This window comes from Amblyraja radiata, chromosome 17 (assembly GCF_010909765.2).
Source record: "Amblyraja radiata isolate CabotCenter1 chromosome 17, sAmbRad1.1.pri, whole genome shotgun sequence".
Classification (NCBI taxonomy): Eukaryota; Metazoa; Chordata; class Chondrichthyes; order Rajiformes; family Rajidae; genus Amblyraja; species Amblyraja radiata.
Window position 1 is genome coordinate 5,978,516 of NC_045972.1, and position 19,181 is coordinate 5,997,696.

At 44.4% G+C, this 19,181-nt stretch overlaps 1 protein-coding gene across 1 annotated transcript in view; it reads right to left on the reverse strand.

Annotated features, from left to right (window-relative positions):
- tcf25 (transcription factor 25) overlaps positions 1 to 19,181 on the reverse strand; it is a 61,064-nt gene that overhangs the window by 40,417 nt on the left and 1,466 nt on the right. Inside the window, exons 3-10 of the mRNA XM_033036501.1 lie at positions 18,761 to 19,158; positions 12,702 to 12,896; positions 11,110 to 11,184; positions 8,831 to 8,949; positions 5,762 to 5,827; positions 5,061 to 5,143; positions 3,134 to 3,264; positions 2,464 to 2,563 (exon numbers count right to left, since the gene is read on the reverse strand). Of these exons, the coding sequence (XP_032892392.1) occupies positions 2,464 to 2,563; positions 3,134 to 3,264; positions 5,061 to 5,143; positions 5,762 to 5,827; positions 8,831 to 8,949; positions 11,110 to 11,184; positions 12,702 to 12,896; positions 18,761 to 19,158 (1,167 nt within the window). The remainder of the gene's footprint in view (positions 1 to 2,463; positions 2,564 to 3,133; positions 3,265 to 5,060; positions 5,144 to 5,761; positions 5,828 to 8,830; positions 8,950 to 11,109; positions 11,185 to 12,701; positions 12,897 to 18,760; positions 19,159 to 19,181) is intronic.

Consider the following 19,181-nt stretch of genomic DNA (forward strand, 5'->3'; position numbering starts at 1 on the left):
AGAACCTTCCACCTCCTGGCAACCCACTAGGACCTCCTTGCGACCCACCAACGGCACGAGAAGTCTCGCTACTCTCCATGGCGGCTTCATTCTAGTCACCGCTAATTTTTCAACACGTTGTCAAATTCACGGCGACCATAAAGAGGCCGCGATTAGTTCCCAGAATGTGGGCACTCCTCACGATCATGAAGGCGACTCCCCAGCAACCACCCGCGAACATGTGGCGACCAAGTGGCGACTGCATAGTCTCCTGCAGTCGCCTAAAAAGTTGTGAGGAGACTCTGTGGGACAGGCCCATAACTTTTCAAATATGTTACTAAAGGCAATTTAGTTACAATCTCATTGTAAAGAATCAGTGCACTTTTCTGCAAGTGTAATCTAAATAAATCTGATCAAGTGGTCAAGGTTATGAAGGTTCTGATGAGGCAAATAGAGAAACTGTCAAGTTGGGTATTGTCAGATGCACAAGTACGATGCAGTACAAGTACAATGGAAATCTTGCTGTAGCAGCATCATGGGCACATAGATTCAGATTTGTTTAAATTTGTACATTCTTGATTCTATCTCAAACGGAAATGAAGTGAGATTGGAAGAAATGTCCTTACTGAGTGGTTAAGATATTCACTTCACTGATTCAAAGTTGTTAAGTTCTTAAATTCTGAAGAATCTTGACTGCAGGTCAGACCTAAGGGCTAGGCCATGATATTTCATGTCAAAGGAGCAGAATTAGGCTAGTCGGCCCATCGAGTCTACTCATGGCTGATCCACATTCTCCTCTCAACCCCATTCTCCCGCCTTCTCGCCTGTAACCTTTGACACACCTTTCTAGTCAAGAACCACACAATCTCCACTTTAAAAATACCCAAAGCCTCCACAGCCATCCGTGATAATGAATTCCAGAGATTCACCGTCCTTTAGCTAAAGAAATACCTCCTCATCTCCTTTGTAAAGGTACATCCCTTTATTGAGGCTGTGCCCTCTGGTCCTTGACTCTCCCACTAGTGGAACCATCCTCTCAATCCTGGCCTTTCATTATTCGGTAAGTTTCAAAGAGGCCCCACCTCCATCTTCTAAACTCCAGAGAGTACAGGACGAGTCATCAAATGCTGCTCATTCGTTAACCCAATCTACCCCGGGATTATTCTCTTACACCTCCTCTAAACCCTCTTCAACACCAGCATGTCCTTCCTCAGATATGGGGACAAAACTGCTCACAATACTCCAAATGCAGTCCACATGTGCCTTATAAAGCTTCAGCACTACATCGCTGCCTTTATATTCCAGTCATCAAAATGAATGCTAACATTGCATTTGCTTTCCTTATTACTGATTCAATTTGCAAATTTAAACTTTTGGGAATTCTGCACCAGCACTCCCAAGTGCCTTTGCACATCCGATTTCTGAATCCTTTCCCCATTTAGAAAATAGCCTTCATTCCTGCAAAAGTGTATGTTCGCACACTTTGCTACACTGTATTCCATCTGCCACTTCTCTACCCACTCTCCCAACTTGTCCAAGTCCTTCTGCAGACTCCCTACTTCCTCTACACGACCTGCCCCTCCACCTATCTTCGTATCGCCCACAAACTTGGCCACAAACCCATCAATTCCATCATCCAAACCATTAATATACAACGTGAAAAGTAGCAGACCCAACGCCAACCCCTGCGGAACACCACTAGTCGCTGGAAGCCAACCGGAAAAAGTCCCTTTAATCCAACTCTTTGCCTTCTGCCATTCAGCCAATCTTCTATCCATGCTAGTATCATCCCTTTGATAACATGGGCTCTCATCTTCTTTAGCAGCCTCACTAGTAGCACTCTATCAAGGGCTTTCTGAAAATGCAAGTAATAATAATAATAATAATGGATGGGATTTATATAGCGCCTTTCTAATACTCAAGGCGCTTTACGTCGCATTATTCATTCACTCCTCAGTCACACTCGGTGGTGGTAAGCTACTTCTGTAGCCACAGCTGCCCTAGGGCAGACTGACGGAAGCGTGGCTGCCATTCTGCGCCTACGGCCCCTCCGACCACCACCAATCACTCACACACATTCACACACAGGCAAAGGTGGGTGAAGTGTATTGCCCAAGGACACAACGACAGTATGCACTCCAAGCGGGATTCGAACTGGCCACCTTCCGGTCGCCAGCCGAACACTTAGCCCATTGTGCCATCTGTCGTCCCAAGTAAACACCATCCACTGACTCTCCTTTGTCTATCCTGCTAGTTGCTTCTGCAAAGAATTCCAACATATTTGCTAAACAAGATCTCCCCTTCACAGAACATGCTAACTTCCGCCCATTTTATCACGTGCTTCTAAGTGCTTGGAAATCTCATCGTTAATAACATACTGCAAATTTGCGAGTAAAAAGGGACAAAGCATGCTGATAGATATCAAACTGAATGTTTCACTGCGTACATTCTTGACTTTGTTTAGAATTGCGGCATGCTTCTTACCAATCAGGTCACGTGCCATCTCCTGATCCTCTTGCATCCGACATATATCGCTCAGTTGCAATAATGAGTCGATATGGTGTGGGTTGACATGGAGCAAAGCCTAGAGACATAGGACAATAGAGTAGGTCATCAGATCTATTGATAGAGGCGAGCAAGTATTTTTTTTTATCCCCTGTATAAGATACAGTGACATGTTTACGATAACTCAGGTTCAGTGGTGCTACCAGCTTTTGTGCATTAATATAAACGTGTCATATGTAGTAAGCAAACACTGCAATACGAACAAGGATACAAGACAGGAGAAGAATAGTGGGCACCCAGGATCTTAGTACTCTATCTAAAAAACAACATGACAACATAAAATGGTGTTGCGGTTTTTAACAATATTTTTGGAAGTCTGCAAAATCAGCTTTGCCCTCTATCTCACCTCTTTTCTCCAACCCCCCCCCCCCCCTAACAATCTATTGACAAAATACTCTTGTTCAAACTCCTTGAAGAATGAGTGGCTAGATAAACAATATCGCCTCCACACTGTATTCTTTTCAACAATAGTGAGTTACAAAAGCACAAGTAAATTTTTTCAAAATGACAGATGCCAATTACAATCTATTTTTCCATTCTTATATTAAGTGGCATGTAAGTAATCTTTACCAGTCAGTTCATGGCCTACCAAAATGTTATTTGGATCCATGGAATTGACTGCATCCAAGAACTTGAATTGAGCCTGTTGATAATCACGGCTATGTTCAAAGGTGAAATACTGGGCTCCTCCTTTTGTCTCCAGCAGTTGCATAGAAATCCCTGTAAGTTGCAAAGCAAAAGTTGAATTCTAACTTGAGGCCAACAGTAATACTGATGTAGCGTAAATTATTGTGCATTTCAATGGTTCTTTAAAAAAACGTTTTGCCTAAGTGATAGGGTTTAAAGGCCGTCCCATGATGCGAGTTTACCCAAGAGCTCTCCCGAGTTTAAAAAAAAATCAAACTCGTGGTAAGTACGTAGAATGTACGTAACGGATATGTCGGAGCTCATTGGTGTCTCGTAGCGGCTCGTAATGCTAATGGCAGGTACTCGGGAAACGCGGAAACTCGTGACGTTTTTTCAACAGTGTGAAAAATTTCCAAGAGTAAAAAAATACTCGTGATGTAGTACCCCGAGTTTGATTTTTTTTTAAACTCGGGAGAGCTCTTGGGTGAACTCGCATCGTGGGACAGGGGCTTCAGAGGAGGGAACGGGTTAACAAATCTTGATGAAATGGCCAGATCTTGCAGGTGCAGTGAAAACTATCGGTCCTGCTTTCATTATTTAACAGAAGTGACAGAAACTTTAGAATTTCAGCATATACAGGCCATGACGTGGGAATTCTAAGGTTGCTATCAACATTTTTACATGACCGCAGTGTGTGTTATAATGTAATCAAGACAATCCAACAAAGAAACAAGAAATTATAATGACTCAATATTATTGAGGGAGATCACCCACCTCAAGATTTTGCTTTCGTTCTCAGGACCAGCATTGAGATTTTCTCCATTAAGAAATTACTGGCAGAATGCTTGTTAATTTAGAATGTTCCCAGAGACTTTATCAGGGTTTATTATATGTTTTAATAATGTTAGGAATTATTTAATTTTATCTTCTCGTGTTTTTAAGCATTTTTAAAATGAACTTGTAACCGCTAACTTGCCACAACTGCACGCATAGCAAGGGGATATTTTGAGTTGTGGAATGTGAGCTTTGTGAAACAATCTATTTACAAAATACTCTTGTTCAACCTCCTGTTAAGAATGAGTGGATAGATAAACAATATAGTCCACATAAAGCAGACTGTAAAATTCTGGTTAGATTAAGGTCATAAGGCTTAAGAGATAGGTGTAGAATTAGGCCATTCGGCCATTAAGCTTGCTCCGCCATTCAATCATGGCTGATCTATCTCTCCCTCCTAGCCCCTTCTCCTGCCTTCTCCCCATAACCTCTGACACCTGTACTAATCAAGAATCTATCTACCTCTGCCTTAAAAGTATCCACTGACTTGGCCTCCACAGCCTTCTGTGGCAAAGAATTCCACAGATTCACCACCCTCTGACGAAAGAAATGTCTCCTCATCTCCTTCCCAAAAGAACATCCTTTAATTCTGAGGATATGACCTAGACTCTCCCACTAGTGGAAACATCCTCTCCACATCCAAAATTCAAGCAGTCAGGGCAAAGCTGGGTTTTCCTGATTTTGTTGGTGGGTCTCAAACACCACGATTTTATTTTTCTGCAAAGAGCTGTATCAAAGAGCTCATGGCAGAAAAATCTCCATTGCTTTTCTAATTCATATCGGGAGGTTCAATGGAAGCAAGCATATAAATTTTACATCAAAGTCAGCAGCAAATGCTGTTGAACACAAAATCATGGTTAATATGTTTTTGAAAATGCATTGGATATTTTTCCCTTGATTTCTATTGTTGTGCTACACATAAACCAAAAAAAAACAACTTAAAATTTAAACATACCCAGCTGAATAAGCTCAAATTAATGCTGCATTATGCTGATATTTATGCGATTAAACAGGAGCTTTTGTGAATAAAAGAGTTATTGGGCATCTATACGTACCTGTTTTAGTGTATCTTGGCCATCCATCTTTTGGCGTTATGAGCCATGTACTCCTGTGCATTTGCCGATGCCTCTGCCTTAATCTGAGGTGAAAAGTTTAAAAGCTTAAGTGAAAAAAATAAGGACAGTTCATAACAACTCTTTGAACAAACAACAGAGTATTAAAGATACCTTAGACAGACCCAAAAAGTTGGAGTAACTCAGCGGGTCAGACAGCATCTCTGGTCGTCTTGTTGAATCTCATTATCTATACTCGTTCTTACCTATCCCACAGCTAACAACGGCCTGTTTCCTCTACCATCGTTACTTTTTTGCATATCTTTCACTCATTTGTTCTATATCTCTCTATATCACCATCGATATCTCTCGTTTCCCTTTCCCCAGACTGTCAGTCTGAAGAAGGGTCTCGACCCGAAACGTCACCCATCCCTGTTCCTCCAGAGATGCTGTCTCACCCGCTGAGTTACTCCAGCATTTAGTGTCTGTCTTCAGTTTACACCAGCATCTGCAATTCCTTCCTACACATAAAAGATAACTAATGTAGAACTCAAATCTTTAATTTATCTTTAAATTTCAAAATCATATTTACGTGGTTGACAAGGGGAAAAAGTAAGATTACATCTCACTCAGTCTCAATGAAAAAAGGGTGAAAACAATGACCATCAGTTAAGTGACAACACGTGTCTCATCTACAAGCTAACCTTTGTTCTCCAAGCACTGCTCGGGCCCCAAAATATCTCTTCAGTTCAGTCTCTGGATTCAGATTCCTGCAAAGAAAAAAACGATGAAATAATAGCGAAAATGCAAAGCTCGAAATATTCGTTATTTTAGAGTCCTGGAAATGCTCTGGTGTTATTCATTTATAAATTGTGTTTCGGAGACATTGCAACTTAGAAATATATTATAAATATAATTAGGATTATTAAAAATAATCTACTTGAGTACAAGATGAGGGATAAATATTGGATATTTGACCAAGGATAATTACCCTGGTCTTCGTCAAACAGTGAGATGTTATCTTTTACATCATTGTAAGAGAGTATAGAAACATAGAAATTAGGTGCAGGAGTAGGCCATTCGGCCCTTCGAATTCAATATGATCATGGCTGATCATCCAACTCAGTATCCCGTACCTGCCTTCTCTCCATACCCTCTGATCCCCTTAGCCACAAGGGCCACATCTAACTCCCTCTTAAATATAGCCAATGAACTGGCCTCGACTACCCTCTGTGGCAGGGAGTTCCAGAGATTCACCACTCTCTGTGTGAAAAAAGTTCTTCTCATCTCGGTTTTAAAGGATTTCCCCCTTATCCTTAAGCTGTGACCCCTTGTCCTGGACTTCCCCAACATCGGGAGCAATCTTCCTGCATCTAGCCTGTCCAACCCCTTAAGAATTTTGTAAGTTTCTATAAGATCCCCTCTCAATCTCCTAAATTCTAGAGAGTATAAACCAAGTCTATCCAGTCTTTCTTCATAAGACAGTCCTGACATCCCAGGAATCAGTCTGGTGAACCTTCTCTGCACTCCCTCTATGGCAATAATGTCCTTCCTCAGATTTGGAGACCAAAACTGTACGCAATACTCCAGGTGTGGTCTCACCAAGACCCTGTACAACTGCAGTAGAACCTCCCTGCTCCTATACTCAAATCCTTTTGCTATGAAAGCTAACATACCATTCGCTTTCTTCACTGCCTGCTGCACCTGCATGCCCACTTTCAATGACTGGTATACCATGACACCCAGGTCTCGCTGCATCTCCCCTTTTCCTAGTCGGCCACCATTTAGATAATAGTCTGCTTTCCTGTTTTTGCCACCAAAATGGATAACCTCACATTTATCCACATTATACTGCATCTGCCAAACATTTGCCCACTCACCCAGCCTATCCAAGTCACCTTGCAGTCTCCTAGCATCCTCCTCACAGCTAACACTGCCCCCCAGCTTAGTGTCATCCGCAAACTTGGAGATATTGCCTTCAATTCCCTCATCCAGATCATTAATATATATTGTAAATAGCTGGGGTCCCAGCACTGAGCCTTGCGGTACCCCACTAGTCACTGCCCGCCATTGTGAAAAGGACCCGTTTACTCCTACTCTTTGCTTCCTGTTTGCCAGCCAGTTCTCTATCCACATCAATACTGAACCCCCAATGCCGTGTGCTTTAAGTTTGTAAACTAATCTCTTATGTGGGACCTTGTCGAAAGCCTTCTGGAAGTCCAGATACACCACATCCACTGGTTCTCCCCTATCCACGCTACTAGTTACATCCTCGAAAAATTCTATAAGATTCGTCAGACATGATTTACCTTTTGTAAATCCATGCTGACTTTGTCCAATGATTTCACCACTTTCCAAATGTGCTGCTATCCCATCTTTAATAACTGACTCTAGCAGTTTCCCCACTACCGATGTTAGACTAACTGGTCTGTAATTCCCCGTTTTCTCTCTCCCTCCCTTCTTAAAAAGTGGGGTTACGTTTGCTACCCGCCAATCCGCAGGAACTACTCCAGAATCTAAAGAGTTTTGAAAGATTATTACTAATGCATCCACTATTTCTGGAGCTACTTCCTTAAGTACTCTGGGATGCAGCCTATCTGGCCCTGGGGATTTATCGGCCTTTAATCCATTCAATTTACCCAACACCACTTCCCGGCTAACCTGGATTTCACTCAATTCCTCCAACTCCTTTGACCCGCGGTCCCCTGCTATTTCCGGCAGATTATTTATGTCTTCCTTAGTGAAGACGGAACCAAAGTATTTATTCAATTGGTCCGCCATATCCTTGTTCCCCATGATCAACTCACCTGTTTCTGACTGCAAGGGACCTACATTTGTTTTAACTAATCTCTTTCTTTTCACATATCTATAAAAACTTTTGCAGTCAGTTTTTATGTTCCCTGCCAGTTTTCTTTCATAATCTATTTTTCCTTTCCTAATTAAGCCCTTTGTCCTCCTCTGCTGGTCTCTGAATTTCTCCCAGTCCTCCGGTATGCTGCTTTTACTGGCTAATTTGTACGCATCATCCTTCGCTTTGATACTATCCCTGATTTCCCTTGTTATCCACGGATGCACTACCTTCCCTGATTTATTCTTTTGCCAAACTGGGATGAACAATTTTCGTAGTTTATCCATGCAGTCTTTAAATGTCTTCCATTGCATATCCACCGTCAACCCTTTTAGAATTAATTGCCAGTCAATCTTGGCCAATTCACGTCTCATACCCTCAAAGTTACCTTTCTTTAAGTTCAGAACCATTGTTTCTGAATTAACAATGTCACTCTCCATCCTAATGAAGAACTCAACCATATTATGGTCACTCTTGCCCAAGGGGGCACGTACAACAAGACTGCTAACTAACCCTTCCTCATTACTCAATACCCAGTCTAAAATAGCCTGCTCTCTCGTTGGTTCCTCTACATGTTGATTTAGATAACTATCCCGCATACATTCCAAAAAATCCTCTTCCTCAGCACCCCTGCCAATTTGATTCACCCAATCTATATGTATAAAGCTCACCCAATACTATAGGACAGTGTTAACTTAGGTATTGTGCTCATCATTCTCAAATGAGACTTGAATCGATAATATAATTCGACATGACGGCCAAACGCAAATCACAAAGTTTACCCAAATTTAATAATCTGGCCTTCAGTAGTAATTATTAAGAGGCATGGTAAGACTAAAATTGATGCTTGCCATCTATCAAAATGTTAGAAGATGAAATTGTAAGTTAAAGCTCCCATATGATATAACATGGGTTCATTTCTTACCTATGTTCAACATACATCAATGGTCTTGTTTCCGTACTGTGACTGTGACTTTGGTGATGAAACTCATTGGGCCCCTGAATTTCTCGCAGAATGCTATCAATGTCATCAGCAACACTTTCCTGATGAACAAACCAAACAGTTGTACATGTATATTCTAGACAATAAAACTTAATTTATTGCTAAGAGTGAACAGAAAGGAGGACTATTCAGGGCCGACACATAGTTGAAGATAACTAGCTTCTAATTAGGGGGCGTCGGAGGAGGGAGATGGCAGCCCTGCCGGCAGTTTGTTCGTTTTTTCATTCTTTTTGTTATTTTTAGCGTTTGTTTAAAGTTTGTTTTAATGTTCTTCAGTTTGTTTTATGTGGGGGGGGGGGGGGGGGGAGGGAAAAATTTTTAAAATTCAGGTTCTTATCTTCCCGGAGATGTGATCAAGTTTCGGATCACATTCTTCGGACTCTGCGGCCTACCATCGATGGAGTTGAAAAGCCGCATCGGATTGTCGTGAGCCCCACCGCGGGGCGCGGACTTACCATCGGAGCGGATCCCTTGCCTAGGATCGCTCCCACCGCGGCCTGTGGACTTACCATCAAGGGCTCGCTGTCTCAGGTGAGGCTAGTCGGGAACTCCAACGCCACAGAAGGTTCGTCCAGCCCCGACTCGAGGTTCGATCGCCCAACGCGGGGGAGCTGCCAACCCCCCGATGCAAGAGCTGAACGCCTCGACGCGGAGGGCCCGAACGCCGCCGGCTACGGGACTCAAGACCGTCCCGTCAACGGGGGACTCGAGGCCCCCAACCAAGGAAGAACAAAAAGGGAAGGATTTGAACTTTATTTCACCTTCCATCACAGTGAGGAATGTGTAGGAGTCACTGTGATGGATGTTTATGTTAAAATGTGTTTTTTGAATCTGTTGCTTTTTAAAATTGTATGACTGACCTGGCCAGTGAAATGTCACTACACCAATTGGTGTATGTGGCAATAAATGAACCTTATAATTCAGCGTTTCTCAACTGTGGTTCCCCGGAACCCAAGGGTTCGGCGAGAGGCCGCTAGGGGTTCCGAGAGAAATAGTGATAAATATGCTAATCAGAGTCTTTGTCAGTGCACACTATTAAGGCTGTCAATAAGCCGACTTTAATAAACCGCGACGTCAGACGACTTCCAGGAGTCCGCAAAGAAACCGGACGGTGGTAGCGGAAAGTATGGCCGGAGCCTGGATCGACGGAGCGGAGGCACCCGTCATGCATCTGCCGGTAGTCGTCGAGGTCGGTGCGGTTATCGACGAGAAGGTCGGTGCAGCGGAAGTGTGGGTCAGTGGTCATTAAGGCTCTAGTGGTCGAGCACGGGCTTCCTGGCCTGCAAGTACAGTTGCTCATTCACCCATGTTATTTAGTAATTTTTACCCATCATTTAGGGATGTTATATGAATTAAAAAAATTTAAGTATATTTATTTTTGTTAGTTTATCAAAAGTTTGTGTATGTTGTTTTCTCTCTCTCTCTCTTTCCTCCAAGGTTAGTACTTCTGTTTGCCTTTATTTGCTTCAGTTTTGAACAAGCAGTTTGATTTCAGTTTTTTTTTTTGCATTGTCAATAAACGAGAAAAACATACGTTATTTTTTGCTTAAACCAGTTATCAGAAAAATATATTATGTTTTCCTTATGAACTTTATGAAAGAAAAAGAAAGAGATTAATAGAGATATATAATAACTTTTATGTAGGGGTTCCTCGAGACATGAAAATTATTTCAAGGGTTCCCACAAGGGTCGAAAGGTTGAGAAACGCTGTTCTAATTGGATTACTTTTGACATAATAAGAAAACATACCATCTCTTTGAGGATGCATTTCACAAATATGTACAGAAATGGATTACTTGTAAGTCCCCTGTCCCACTGTACGAGGTAATTCATGAGTTCTCCCGAGTTTTCCCCTGATTCGAACTCGGAGAATGTCCATAGCGGGTCCGGAGGAGTTCGTGGATGTCTTGTAGCGGCTCGTAATGCAAACCGTAGGTATAAAAAGTAACAATTTTTCTCATCATGAATATTTTTTTACTCGTGGACATTTTTTGCAGGGATGAAAAAATGTCACGAGTTACCGGATGTCCCGAGTACCTACCGTTAGCATTACGAGCCGCTATGAGACATCCACAAACTCCTACGGACTCGCTACGGACATTCTCCGAGTTTGAATCAGGGGAAAACTCGGGAGAACTCTTGAATTACCTCGTACAGTGGGACAGGGGCTTAAGTAACAGAATTGCAGTGCTGGTTGTCACCTGGGCATCAGCAGGAGTATTGTTCCGGTTTTTCTTTTTCTTTTTCTTCCTTTTGGGTTTATTACTGGAATTTGTCTAGGAACCAAAACAAAATGAATAGTTGTTGAAACATATCCAATGAAATGGATCCATCTTTTAAAAAGAATGAAGAATTCGGCCATTTAAACAGCAAAAGTGACGGGTGGAGACATCACTTGGCAAGTTTACCTGGAAAAGGTGCAGTAATACCACCACTTTGTTTTAAGGTAGATAAAAATGCTGGAGAAACTCATCGGGTGTGCCCCGAAACGTCACCTATTCCTTCGCTCCATAGATGCTGCCTCACCTGCTGAGTTTCTCCAGCATTTTTATCTACCACCGAATTTTTACCACATCTGCAGCTCCTTCTTAAACACTTTGTCTTAAAGTAATTTTCTCCCATCCCGAAATAGAATTGACAAGTATTTATAAGGAAATACTATTTATTTGCTTTTCGAACTACAGGTACTTCCCAAATGAGAATTACTGGATCAAAAACCTGGTTGGGATAAATACCTTGCAGGATATCAGAATCATGTGCTCGTTATACATAGAGCATTCACCAGCGACAATTAAATTTGCAACAATGGGAACAGAGAAATAGGTTATCGATTATTGTGTGGCAGCGTGAAATGTCGATCCAAGAAAATTAAGGTGTACGCAAGGAACTGCAGACGTAGATTTACAATAAGAGACGTCATCCAGGAAACACTTGCAGCTTTTCCAGGTGTCAGAGGTTCACATGCACCTCCTCTATCCTCATCCACTGTATTCCGAGCTCCATTTTTGGCCTCTTTTACATTGGCGAGACCAAACATTAGGGGCTCCTTTCCCCAGTTCTCTTCCACCTCAATCCCTTCCTCTGGCTTTGCATTTCATATCTCTTCTCTCCTTATCTCATAGCCTTGCCGACTTTTCTTCTTTGGTATTTGTCCACCCACCAGCCAGTTAAACCTACTTCACCTGTATCCACCTATCACTTGCCTGGCCTCGTCTTTTCAACAACCTCCTCCCCACACACACACACCTCTTTCAGCTTTCTCCACCCCCCCAGTACAATCAGCCTGAAGAAGAGTCCCATCCCAAAATGTCATCTATCCAGAGAAGCTGCCTGACCCACTGAGTTAATCCAGCGTTTGTGTCTATGTTTAAGGTATTGTGCATCATGAGCTGTACTTCGACAAAGACAAATGAAATATAATCCATATAATTTCTTAAGACATGAATTAGGATGGCATAGTAGTGCAGCGATAGAGTTGCTGCCTCAGCGACAGAGACCATGGGTGCTGTCTATACGGAGTTCGTACATTCTCCCCGAGACCCCATGGTTTTTCACCGGGTGCTTTGGTTTCCTCCCACATTCCTAAGTCGTGCGGATTTGTAGGTTAATTGGTTTCTGTAAATTGTCCCTCGTGTGGTAGGACAGATCTAGTGTCTGGTTGATTGCTGGTCGGCGCAGACTCAGTGGGCTGAAGGGCCAGTTTCCATGCTTATCTCTAATGACCAATGTTCACATTCACAACATATTACTTAATTAGTGGCAGAGTTCAATGCATGAAATATTGTCAAAGTACCTGCAAAGTGTCAGGTTTATTTTCCAACTCATCATTTTTTGTTTCTGGTTCTTCATTTTCTGCATCCAGTGTGGCTTCAGTTTGGTCGTCTTCCTCGGTCAGAGAGTCCTTGAGCGTCAAGTTTATACTACTCGGTTCATCGGTCGGATGTTCCTCCAGTGTTTCATCGTTCTCAACGTTGACTTCATTCAGCTGCTGAAATAGAAACCAAACATTTAAGTCAGAGGCATCGTGGGGAGCATCCTGTACCTCCACCTGGCACTAAGGGCCGTGCAGAGAGCGGTGCGGACAGTGCAGCACATCACCGGCTGCGAGCTGCCCTCCCTCCAGGACATCTACTCCAGGCGGTGCATTGGAAAATCCCCGAGGATCGTCAAAGACCCCAGCCACCTCGGAGCGGACCACGGCTGCCCTCAGGCAGAAGGTACCGGAGCATCAGCTCCCGAACCACCACACACTAAAACAGCTTTCCCCCCCAGGTAATCATTGAAACATATAAAATTGTTAAGGGCTTGGACACGCTAGAGGCAGGAAACATGTTCCCGATGTTGAGGGAGACCAGAACCAGGGGCCACAGTTTAAGTATAAGGGGTAAGCCATTTAGAACAGAGACGAGGACGCACTTTTTCTCACAGAGAGTTGTGAGTCTGTGGAATTCTCTGCCTCGGTGGAGGCAGGTTCTCTGGATGTTTTCAAGAGAGAGCTAAATAGGGCTCTTAAAAATAAAGGAGTCAGGGGAAATGGGGAGAAGACAGGAATGGGGATGATCAGCCATGATCACATTGAATGGTGGTGTTGGCTCGAAGGGCCGAATGGTCTACTGCTTCACCTATTGTCTATTGTAATCAGGCTGCTGAACCAACCAGCCCTGAAACTCACCTGAACTGGACTCTGTCTATAATTTAATGTTCACTTTATAATTTAACGCATGCACTTTATAATTCAGTTAAATTTACTGTACAGAATCCTCCAGCACAAGATTTTCACACAGGATTGTACCATGTATGGAACTGACGTGACAATAAACCCCTTGAATCTTGAATATGTTTTTTTGCACTTTTATCTTTGAGTGGTAATTGTTTTACCAAATACTAGACTTTCATAGTCTGCAATCACGGTCACCAGATTTAATAGGCCAATTTCCATGATCTAGGTCCTTGCCCATGCTAGCCACACAGCGCTAATTTCCTTTTGCTGCCCTGTATACAGTCTTGAAGACCTCCACCTCAGTTGGTCCACTCAGTAGAGCAGGCCGCAATTAGTGACTACACTGCAGGAGGAGGATCATATAATGAATAGTCCAGGAGCAGAGCACAAAGTCAGATGAATGGATTCCTGACTTCACAGCTGGTGCATGCACAAATGCAATGTTAGCATTTTGATTTACCCATTGCAATAAAGCAAAATAGGCATACAAATACTAAATTACATGGCAATAATAAGAGAGCTAGCTAATCATGTCCATAAAGCACAAGACTTAGCAAAGATAGTAATGCTAGACCACAAGATAAACTGCAAGCAACTCAATTCCAAAGATATTCTCCAGATCTTTCCAGTTAGTGGTAATAGAGTCTCAGAGTCATACAGCATGGAAACAGACCCTTCGGCCCAACTCGTCCATGTCCCATTTGCCCATGTCTAGCCCATCTTCATCTAAATGATTGTCGATTGTCTGAATGGTAACACTCCCCCCCCCCCCCCCCCCCCCTCCAACTGTATCCAAAATTGTATACATGTTTTTGAGGGGAATGACCACAGGGGATGTCTGCACTCACTGCTTCTTCTCTTTCCTGATGGTCACAGCTCAAACAAGTCGGGTTCAACGTCGACCATTAAGCTGTCTGCAGGAAGTTTTCACATCCTCTCCATGATTGCGTGGGTTTTCTCCCACCAATCAGCGACCCGTCTGAAGAAGGGTCTCGACCCGGAACGTCGCCTACTCCTTTTCTCCATAGATGCTGAACTCACCCGCTGAGTTTCTCCAGCATTTTCTGTCTACTGGAGGATGGTAAATGTGCGCAAGCAAGTGGTTGATGATGGGAAAGGGGTGAAAATGTAATAGGAATAGAGAGAATAAAATGAGATTAGCACAGGATTGGTATAGATGGGTGTTTTCTAGCTGGCATGGACTAAGCAAGCACAAAATCCGTGCTTTGTGACTTCATTACTCCATCATAGGAGTCAATCTAGTGCCTGAACTGCATACAATTTGTTCTCCTCCTGCGGCATTTCATCTCTTCCTGCTTACATCTCCTCCAAACATATGTTCTTCACCCTCTTTCATCAAACCGCACCACGTGTGCCCCTCTCTGTCCTATCACAGACCTCCCTGTTATTCTTACCACCTCTTTTTTACTCTTTTGGCAATTATAACTTGAGTTTTTTAAAGACCGTTTTCCAATTCTGATGAAGAGTCATCAACCACAAATGTCAGATACGTTTCACTCTCCTGAAAGCTTCCAGCAGTTTCTGTATTAATTTCACATTTCCAGCATTGTGTCGTTTTTCCACTCTACAACATTCTGTGACTTCATGAACGGGCACATTCTTAATTTTAGTGCACGAGGGCACGTAAGGGGCATCTTGAAGTGTACCAAATAATGAAGGTCAACGTGGCAAAGCTGCAACACAGAACAGCATTCATGTTGAGCAATAAGAACAGTGCTCAATAGATGGATCCAAGAGATGCCAGAACAAACTGGATTAGATCAACGATCTACAGTCCAGCGATATCCAGTCCTAAATGGCAATCAATTAGAGTGTCAAAGGGAGGAGAACCCAAGAATATTCTGATCATCAATGGTAGTGGAGCCCCGCATAAGGGATATGGCTGAGACCATTTACAACCAGGTTCAGCCACAAGTGTCGAGTGGGTGTTCCTCTCAGCTTCCTCCGAAGGTTCACACCAGAGAATTCAACCTTCAGATACTTAGAATCACTCCACATTGAGAAACGGGCGAGAGTATTTGAAACTGCTACAGCCACAAGACCAGGTGACAACTCAGCGGTAGCATTTGAAGCTCTGCACTCCAGAACTAGTCACACACAAATCAAACTGTTCCACTTACAATACTGGTATCCATCCACCAATATGGAAAGTTGCTCAGATAAGTCCTGTTCATAAAAAGCCAGGTAATTCCAACTTGGTTCATTACCTACCCCTGTATCAGTCATCTTTCCATGATCAAATTATGAAAGGTGGTGTTATCAGATTTATCAATTGGTGCTTTCTCACCAATGACCTGCACACCTATTCCCAGTTTAGCTTCTGCCAGGATCAGTCCTCTTCAGACCCTATCACAGACTTTGTCCAAACATAGGCACAAGAGACAAATTCAAGAAGTGAGGTATTACTAATTGTAAAAACAAGTGCGGCATCAAGAAGTCCTGGTAAAATCAAAGTTCCCACCTTCAATCATCGATGACCAGTCACAAGAGAATTGGAGCTGAGAGTGGATATCCCATGGTGAATGACCCCAGCACACAATTCTATAAAACTTTTCCATACGCTCCAACTCCAATACTCAAGAAGACAGCACCATCAGGGAGGAGGAGATAGACACAAAGTGCTTGAGTAACTCAGGCAACATCTCTGGAGAAAAAGGATGGGTGGCGTTTCGGGTCGGGACCCTTCTTCAGACTCAAAGTAGAGGGGAGGGAACTGGAGGTATCACAGAGGGGAAGCAGTGAGAGAGGGTCACATAGAACTCCCAGAGAGGAGAGCATCTTCAAAGTAGGCAAACCTTCACGAGGTTTCGCGGTGGAGCCAACAAAATGTCCTTGGTACACATTTTGTCTGCTCCACGACGAAATCTCCTTAAGGTATGCCTACTGTGAAGAAGCTCTCCTCCTCTCTCCGACGGCAGTTCTGTGAGACCCTCCCTCATTGCCTTCCCTCCGTGATGTCTCCAGTTCCCTCTCATCTACTTTCAGTCTGAAGAAAGGTCCCGACTCAAAACGCCACCATCCTTTTCTCCAGAGATGCTCCCTGACCCACTGAGTTACTCCAGTACTTTGTCTATCTTCATTATAAAATGTCTATCTTCAGTATAACACAGCACCTACAGTCACTTTCTACACAATCCAAGAGAAACCAGTGCACTTGATTACTGCCGCACCCAGAACTCTGAACATTCATTCACCGGACCCCTTTAGCTCTCCCTTTCCTGATCCCCCTCCACCCCCCCCCCCCCCCCTTCCTGACTCTCCCTGCACTTCTTCCTGACCCCCCACTCTATCTCCTTTCCCCCATCCTGAAACCCATCACCAAACTCCTGAAACAAGGAATCAGTGCCCCGCTCTGCCACTGAACCCTTGACTTTCTTATCCAGAGACCATAATCAGTGAGGATGGGTGACAATGCTTCTCCACAATGATTCTTAGCACCAGTACACCACAAGAATGCGTTCTCAGTCCCCTAATATACTGCCAATGCACACTCACAACTGCAGAGCCAAATTTGCCTTAACACCATCTAGAGTAACATGACTGTGGTGGGACAGATAACGAACAATGACGGAGACACAATGTACTAACAGGGTGTCCCAACAATAACCTCTCCCTCAATGTCAGCAAGATGAAGAGTTAGTAATCAACTTCAGGAAGCAGGGAGTATTGCCCCAGTCAGCATCAATAGTGCCTCAGTGGAAATGGAGGAGAGATGCAGGTTCCTTGACGTGAATCTTACCAATAATCTGTTGTGGACCAGCCACATTGAAGTGACAGCCAGGAAGGAACACCAATGCCTTTACTTCAGCATGTAAGTTCTAAAATTCAGCATGTCTCCAATGACTCTTACAGAGTTCTACAGATGTACCATAGAAAGCATACCAGGAGGCGTTTTGGGTTGAGACCCTTCTTCACCTATTCCTTTTCTCCAGAGATACTCACTGACCCACTGAGTTACTCCAGCTTTTTGTGTCCATCTTCAGTTTAAACCAGCATCTGCTGTTCCTTCCAATACATAGAAAGCATACTGTTGGGTTACATTGCAGCTTGGTTTGGGAACAGCTCTGCCCAAAACTACAAGAAATTGCAGATGATGTGGATGTAGCCCAGTCCAACACACAAGCCAAACTCCCCACCATAGACAGCTTAATTGGGCGGCAATGAAGGCACAGCAGTAGAGTTGCTACCTTACAGCGCTTGCAGCGTCAGAGACCCGGGTTCGATCCCGACTACGGGTTTGTACATTCTCCCTGTGACCGCGTGGGTTTTCTACTATATCTTCGGTTTCCTCCCACACTCCAAAGACGTACAGGTTTGTAGGTTAATTGGCTTGGTGTAGCTATAAATTGTCCCTAGTGTGTGTAGGATGGTGTTAATTAGTGTTAAGTGCGGAGATCGCTGGTGAGTGCGGACTCGGTGGGTCAAAGGGATTGTTTCTGCGCTGTATCTCTAAACTAAACTAAAAAATAATTCACCATGTCTCAGTAAACATCCAACATAATCAAAGACGTTCCACCTCGGTCATTCCTTCTTCTCCTTGCTCCTGTCTGGCAGAAGGTGCAACAGCTTGAACGCACACCCCACTAGACTCATGAATAGTTTTGTCCCTTCTTATAGGTCCTTCCATAACCTAGGATACTGTCCGATTCACTTCTACCCCATTGCAGGCATTGGACTGTCTTTCTACACTCTGTATCTTCCCCTTTGCTCTATCTATTGTAGTTGATTTGGACGATTGCATTTACATACGTATATCTGACCTGTTTGGACAACATGCAGAACAAAGCTTTGAACTGTACACAGGTGAACATTGTAAATCTAAACCAAAACCCACGCCCCACCTGCACCCCACTTCCCGACCACCGCTCCACCTACACCCCCCCCCCATCCCTCTTTTCATCCCTTCCTTCATGACTCCCCCCTCCCTTGAGCACCCCTCACCTCCCCAATCCCTGACCCCTACTCCACGTCCCCCCTAACCCCACACCTCTCTAACCCCACACCCCCAACCCACTCACTGACCCCTCTCCTTTCACCTCCCCCCAACCTGACCCTCCAACTTGACCCCCCCCCCCCCCCCCCCCCCCCAAGCCTGGCCACCCCCCGCTCACCGCAGGCTGCGGGTCTCCAGCCGCCGCTTTCGGCCTCTTCCTCCGGCGCTGTTTGCGGAGCGGGGGCAGCTCCAGCGGCTCCTCGTCCTCCTGCTCCTCGTCGTTCTCCTCCTCCTGCCCCTGTCGTTGCTCCACGGGGAGACTCAGCGGCTCCTGCACCCGCTCCCCGCGCAGCTTCCGCAGGCTCCGGGAGGACATGGTTGCCCGGGGGCTGGGGGCACGGGCACGGCTAGTGGAGGCTGGTGCGGGCCGGGCCGGCCGGGGCCAGTGACCCGGGGAGGCGGAGCTGTTGTCACAGGTGACCCCGGGGGGGAGGGGCGGGAGGCTGGGCCTAGACCGGGGCGTGGAGTCGTCCTGGTGACCCGGGGAGAGCGGAGCTGGGTGCGTGGGCCCGGACCCTGTGGAGCTGAGCTTCGGTCAC